Source organism: Poecilia latipinna, unplaced genomic scaffold (assembly GCF_001443285.1).
Source record: "Poecilia latipinna isolate Pla-1442-1.1 unplaced genomic scaffold, P_latipinna-1.0 Scaffold467, whole genome shotgun sequence".
Lineage (NCBI taxonomy): Eukaryota > Metazoa > Chordata > Actinopteri > Cyprinodontiformes > Poeciliidae > Poecilia > Poecilia latipinna.
In genome coordinates this window covers 18463-25749 of record NW_015113083.1, presented here as the reverse complement: position 1 = coordinate 25749, position 7287 = coordinate 18463, and the positions used below count along the sequence as shown (strand labels likewise).

The 7287-nt window shown below is 41.1% G+C and overlaps 1 protein-coding gene across 2 annotated transcripts in view; it reads right to left on the bottom strand.

Moving 5' to 3' along the window:
• The window catches only part of glsb (glutaminase b), a 51422-nt gene that overhangs the window by 33411 nt on the left and 10724 nt on the right, over positions 1 to 7287 (bottom strand). For both annotated transcript variants that reach the window (XM_015039301.1, XM_015039300.1), the window contains exons 2-7: positions 5175 to 5271; positions 4974 to 5095; positions 4618 to 4747; positions 3267 to 3346; positions 2101 to 2264; positions 1334 to 1392 (exon numbers count right to left, since the gene is read on the bottom strand). In XM_015039301.1, the coding sequence (XP_014894787.1) occupies positions 1334 to 1392; positions 2101 to 2264; positions 3267 to 3346; positions 4618 to 4747; positions 4974 to 5095; positions 5175 to 5271 (652 nt within the window). The remainder of the gene's footprint in view (positions 1 to 1333; positions 1393 to 2100; positions 2265 to 3266; positions 3347 to 4617; positions 4748 to 4973; positions 5096 to 5174; positions 5272 to 7287) is intronic.

Below are 7287 nucleotides of genomic sequence, written 5' to 3'. Positions count from 1 at the left end.
AATTAAATTGGTGCTCAGGGTTGTAGAAGTTGGTGCCTTAGCATTAGCCTTTGCTATGTTGTGTTATAATGCTTTACCATTAGCTCCTGCTAAATACTGTGTTGGTGTAGCTTTAGCATTAGCTTTGACTAAATACTGTGTTGGGGTAGCTTTAGCATTAGCATTGACTAAATACTGTGTTGGGGTAGCTTTAGCATTGACTAAATACTGTGTTGGGGTAGCTTTAGCATTAGCTTTGACTAAATATTGTGTTGGTGTAGCTTTAGTATTAGCTTTAACTAAATACTGTGTTGGGGTAGCTTTAGCATTAGCTTTGACTAAATACTCTGTTGGGGTAGCATTAGTGGAACTCATTTTTATGACTAGCTCTTTATGGTTAGCGCAGCTAGCTTCTCAGTTAGTGGTGCCCACCACTGTTCAGAAGCCTAAACACCAAACACAGCAGCATTAAGCTGTAAGACATGATCTAATTTATTTGATTTAAAACAGAAGAGAAACAGTCAGTCCATCTGCTGCTTAAATAAACTGAACTATTGATTATTGAAGGTATATTATTATTAATTAAAGTTTATACAGGAATTCCTGTGCAAAATTCAATACAAAGAGTCTGGTTAGCTAGCCTGCAGTCTGCTGCTTTACAGCGATGCTGCTATTAGCATTATCATGTTAATAAGAGGACTGGGCTCATTTTGTTTTCACGATTCAATCGTTGGTGTTGCAGTGAGTTTGACCTAAGAACCATCTAGATGCCCAGAAGAATCTATTTGTGTTTGATTAGTTGGTTCTGAGATGCAGCCTCTGAGTCGGGATTTGATCTTCTCAGTGAAACCAGGTCACCGTTTCCAGCAGCCAGGTGTGGAGTGCAGCAGGAAAACCTGGCGCCTCATAAATCACTGGAACCTGTCCAACCGGAAAAGCACAAGAGGAGCTGCTTAAACGCCTCCTGCTTCACCTCAAGATTATTTCAGGAATTTAAAGACCCGTTTGGTTGCATTTAGCAGCTCCATGTTTGTTCCAGGTTTGAGTCTCCTTCAGAGACACCAACAGTCTGCTGCAGAGACTTTGGTTATTTTCAGATGCCAACAGTGGCTGAGGCCTCTAAAAGCCCAGAGGAGCATCTGAGTGTCGTTGGTTTTATTTATAACCAGGAAGGCTGAGAAACGCTGAGAGTCAGAAATATCCAAACTATCTAAAGAAGTTAAATCAGGAGATTTTCTCAGGGTTGTTTTAAACCTGAACAGTCAGCAACAAACATTTCTGCTATTTATCATCATTTTTAATCTGGAGTAGCAGCTCAGAGATCCCACCCTTCACAGATCGATTCTGCTTTTACCTGAATGAGCGACGTGCAAACGATGGCTCCGGCGTTCACCATGGGGTTGTGGGGCTTATCTGCCAAAACAACAGGAGCTCAGTTAGCCGCTGTCGCAACAGGAGCTCACAGGAAAATCAGCAACAAGCGCAGAACAAACAGACCCAACGTGGCACAAATAAAGTAAAGGGATTCATTTAAAACAGAAACTCGAAAAGCAAAAAGTTTCTACAGGTTTTAAAGTCAAAATGAGCCAGGTTAATATAGTACACTTTATTATGTATTTATTTTTAATTATGTCCTAAATTATTTATTTTAAATTTTCATTATCATTATTCGCATTACATATTTTATTTGCATCATCATATTATTTTGATTTGTATCACTAATATTTTTCTTAGATATACTATAGTTTTAATTTTTACAATTAATCTCATTCTTATATATAGTACTACATATGTTAATTTTTTTTCCATTATATTTTATTTGCAATGCTATTTTGTAATTTGTATTGTCAATTTAGTTTTATATTTTTGTATCATTCTTATATTTTTATCATTATTTTTACTCTTAACCAGACGTTAAAACACCTGGAAAACCAAGCAGAGCTGCAGGATCTGGAAATCCAAGCTCTACTTTCTGTCAAACTGATTCTAGATGCAGCTCTCTGCTTCTGACATCCAATCAACACAGGAAGAGTTAAACCACGTCAGGGGAGAAAACGGCGACATTCCTGTCTTTACGCAGCAGCAGGAAGCAGATCCGGTTCTGACCCGGTGAAGTCTCACCGTCTTCGTTCAGGAAGAGTTTGTTGAAGCGCAGGCCGCTGGGCTCCTTCCCGATGAAGCTGTGAACGTACTCGGTGCCGTGGTCATGAACCGCCACGGCGTACTTCAGAGGCTTCACACAGGACTGCAGGCAGAAAGGGACCTTGGTGTCGCCCACCATGTGCCTGTGCAAAAAACAAAACCACTCATTAAAGGTCAACATGCAGCAGTAGGTTATAAATAATCAGGATCCTTCAAATAGACCAATAAAACAGGTCACAACTTCATAACAAAACAGTTTTATCTTTATGGAGTCGTTTTTCCACAGACACGCGCTGAGCCAATCAGAAAGCAGCGTCAGGTACACACGTCCATTAATCATTGATCAGTACTGCTGCCAGTTATCTTCTGTACAAGTTTCCCAATTTCAGAGAAATAAACGCCTTTAGACATGAAGTCTAATGACTCCACGTGAGGACATGATGTCCTGAGGACAGTAGACTCTGCAAATGGGAGAACTGGACCAGAAACAACATACAAACATTTGTTCTTGGACAGTAAAGGAGTAAAACATAAAACATGTTTTACAAAGTCCTACGAAGGCTACTTAAGTGCTATTTTGCATAAAATACTTAATTTTTAACAATTAATATATTTTGCTCACGTACTGTGTTCATTTCTGACTGAAATACTTTATTTTGTGCTTCTATACCAAGTATTGTTCCAACCGCTGCTAAGCTAGCTAGCTGCTAATCTAGCGCGGCAACTAGCATGCTAGCGGCAAAATGCTAACAAACTAGGAACTGTTATTTCACTCGGAAAACGCAGTCTACATTAGACTAGTTAGTACAATAGCAGAAAATATGAGATGACCACTTGATGGAAATCATATCCATGAGGTTAGTGATCGTCATCAACCTGTAATTAACCTAAAACGAAGACGGAAACTCTTGAAAAGCAGAGCAAGATGTAGCACCGCTACCGTGTGGTGTAACTCGGTACTACACCTCATTAAATACTTGACGTTATCAATTTAAAAAAACAATGTGGTGCCCCTTTTTTTGAGGATTTTGTTGTTGCTGGTTTCATGCTAATGTGTATCTAAAGACAAACTCCTGTTGATCCTTGCTGTCAGGTAAAATGTGTCATTTCAGTGGAAAACATTGAGTTGGTGCTGGAAGTCTCACCTCTGTCCATCGACAGTGCAGAGCGAGACGGCCCACAGGTCCGGGCTGAACTTGGCGAGCTGAGGAATGTAATCTGCTACCTGGAAAAAGAGGCGAGGCCGGAGTGAGAAAGAAAGGCATCGCCTTTCAGCGCTCAGGTTCAGGGTCCAGTGGAGCGCCTCCGACAACAACCCGTCCAATCTGCTTCTGCGGAGGAGAAACGGACAAATCCGCCCAGAGACGACCAAAACCAGCTGCTGACCTGAAAACTAAGTACACCCCATGAGCCTGTTCAGCAGGAATGTCCTGTTTCCAACGTTTCCTGAAGGTTCCACTACAGCTTTTCAATCAGGACGAGTCTGGACTTTGACTAGGCCGTCATTCCTCCACCACAGTGCTGATGTGCTGTGTCTGGTTTCCTTCATCTTAGTCAACGTCTCTGGTCTCCTCTGTCCAGAGGACATCGTCCCAGACGTCTTTCATCCAGTGCAGCTGCTAACCTCAGTCTAGTTCTTGTTTTAATTTTATTTTTTTATATTTTATCATTTACTTAATTTAGATTCTTAAATTTTTATCACCTTCATAAAATAAAAGCCTGTCATTTTTTTGCCAAAAGTTTTCTTCTTTGTCTTAAAAAAAAGAAGACAGGTCATTATGTAAGGAAGCAGATTATTTTGAACTTTAAAAAAAAAAACCTTAATTTTGTTGTAATTTTTTCACTGGTTTTATTTTTTCATTTTATTTGTTTTACTTGTATTATTTTTGATATTTTATTTTCTTGCATTATTTTTAAGTGTATTATCTCATTTTTTTCACCAATTTTTAACATTTTACTTTTATTTTAAAAAATTAACTATTATATTTTTAACTTTCTAAATGTATTTTTATTTTTGAATTAATTTTTTTTAAATCATTCATTTTTATCTTGGGAATTATCTTCCTCTCTGGGGAGTTCAGATGGTCTTGCGATGACCTTTGACCCTTCCCCAGCTCCTCCTCGAGGGTCGGAGGGACCTGCTGATGGAGGTGTGAACTCTGCTGATGTCTTGTGGCAGCATCAGGGATGTACTTAGTTTTTCCTCGGGTGGCGTTGCCATTTTGGCTCCGTCTGAATGCAAGGTGTGAATTTTCCATGATTTTGTCAGCAGGTTTTGGTCTCAGGCTGCAGCAGCAGAACATCCTGCAGCGCTGTGTGAAAGTAGCAGCTCTCTGATACTTCTGACACGTCTGAAGGGCCAATTTCTCCCGTTTCAATCCCAGCAGAGAGCAGCAAACCCACACCAGGCCGACGATTATGAATCCGAATGCAGAAATAAATGATAAACATGAAAAAGCAAAAACACCCCAAAACCTGACGGCCGTAGGGACACACCTGCCCTCCAGAGAGGTTTTTGGCTTTCTCATAAAGCTGGTCAATATGGGAGGTGAAGGACTGGAAGTCGGGGATGACGAACTTCTTGCGGAAGGCCTGAGTGAGCAGGACAATGTTGCTCTGGACACACCTGATGAACAGAACCAGACAGCATGCTGAGACAGCGCGGCGGCGGCGGCGCCATGCAGCTGCAGTTTGCCGACCAGCTCAGCCACTCTGAAGTCTGACAAACTGGATGAGTAAAAACTGATGCAGAGTGGAGAGGCACAGCCAGAAAGTCCTCATTTCTGCTGTTTCCACGGGAACCGGGTCTGAGTGGAACAACCTGCGGTTCCGGTGAGTCCGGCGGACCTTACTTCTTGAACAGGTGGCGGTCCAGCGTCACGCCGTCCGGAGTCTTCTTCAGCGTCTGCTTCAGCGTCTCCATGCACTCCTTCAGGCGGGGGTCTCCGGTCCAAAGCCCAGTGGCCTTCAGCGCCTGGCTCCCAGGGTCAAAGGTCGGTTACAAAGCTCTGCAACAGAAACTACAGGAAGGAAGTTCTGATTGAGGAACTCACTGTGAGGAACTTGTGAGCTGGAATCTTCTCTTGACCTTCAGCGACCGTGTAGAAGAGCAGATCCTCCAAACTGGGCAGGATTCCTGGATTCCTCCTCCTGACGGCAACAGAGAAAAACTCATCCGCTTAATGACTGGCTAGCACCGCTAACTGAGCAACACCCACAGGCTAAGGACAGGGAGAGTACTTGCCAACATTAGTTTTGGATAGGCCATCAACTAGCATGCTGGATAGCCTTCTTCCTCAGCAGGCTAATAGCAAAGGTAGGCTAGAATTATCCTTGGATAGGCTAATGTTAGCACTAGAAAGGCTAATGTTAGCCTTGGATAACCTCATGCTAATACTAGCACTAGATAGCCTACTTAATGCTAGTGTTAGCCTAGTTAATGCTAGTTGATATCCTAATGCTAGCACCAGACAGGCTAAGAGCTAGCATGCCCAGGCTGGTCACTTGATACTCAGTTTTTATTCCCCCCCCCAGAGAAAATTAAAATGAAAATCCATATTAGAGGTTTAAAAAATCAGACTGTCTGTAACCGCTACGGGAAGCCGACTGGGTCAGAATCAGACTCCTCATCCTGACCCCGATCATGACTGTCAATCCGCTACAAACGGCCGAACCACGATGTCAACAATGCCGATACGAAGATCAGTAATTACTGAAAATACAGTTTGAGTTTCTCTGTATACTGCGCAACTCAAATGTTCATAAAACTGACATTTGACTCGGGGCTTTATATGTTTGTTCAGTGTAGTTTCTAACTGTTTAGCGTAGAAACGTGTTGACATTTATAAACTGGAGCCAATGAAAGATGCTGCAGGGAGTGAAGTAACTTCAGAGGAGGAAAGTTTTCATCTGCTCTTTATTTCTGCTGTTTTTCCTTCCAGTTGATCTCCTTGGTGCTACAATCCCAGTTCCTGCAAACTTGGACATTTCCGTGACTTTTCTCATAACGTAATAAAATAAATGGGAATAAATGGAGCCTTTGTCACTTTTAACCCCTGAAGGATTCAGTTTTAAACCAAAACAGAGGAAACACTGATAGGAAATAAAACAATGAGCAGCTCAAAACGTTCCAACTTCCTGTCAAAAAGTCAACTTTAAAAATATGCAGGCATGAATCAGTACAGCTTAAAACGCTTTAGTGAAATGAAAGAAGCAACCATCCGCTCTTCTGTGTGACTCGGTTTTCTCCGAGGATTTTTCCACATGAGGAAATAATGAATGCAGCTTCTGGGACGGAGCCAAGAGTTTAGCAGCAAACAGAACAAACTACCAGCTCTGATTATCAGCAGTAGAACTGGAACTAAAACATGTTGGATGATGGACTAAAATATCATTTATTGAGGTAAATTATAATATTATTGTTTTGACACCATTTTCAACTGATGATGGAAAAAATTCCCTCTGAAGGATTAAAGTTTAATCTGCTGTGAACTGGATCCAGAAATGAAGTGAAACTCTGGAAATGGAAACATTTAAAACAGAAAACAAATGAAAACCACAAACCATAAATAAAACGGATTATTACACAGAAAACTGCTAATAGTTAGAAAGGAAATCACTGAGCTCATTTTATCGTTGATAAATCATCAATTATTGGGAAACGCCTAACGGTTGAAGATTATTTAGACTTAAAGTTTTGATGCTTTTAATCAATAAGTAAATATTAAATAAACTTTTTAGTATTAGACGAGTTGATCAGATATTCTGATCTTTGGTTGATTTGATTTGATAATTTCTATTAAAGTTAACTTCTAGTTGTCTTGGAAACACGGATGGATGGATGGATGGATGGATGGATGGATGAACAGATGGATGGATGGATGAACAGATGGATGGATGGATGAACAGATAGATGGATGGATGAACAGATGGATGGATGAACAGATGGATGGATGGATGAACAGATGGATGGATGGATGAACAAATGGATGGATGAACAAATGGATGGATGAACAGATGATGGATGGATGGATGGATGGATGAACAGATGGATGGATGAACGGATGGATGAACAGATGATGGATGGATGGATGGATGGATGAACAGATGGATGGATGAACGGATGGATGAACAGATGATGGATGGATGGATGGATGGATGAACAGA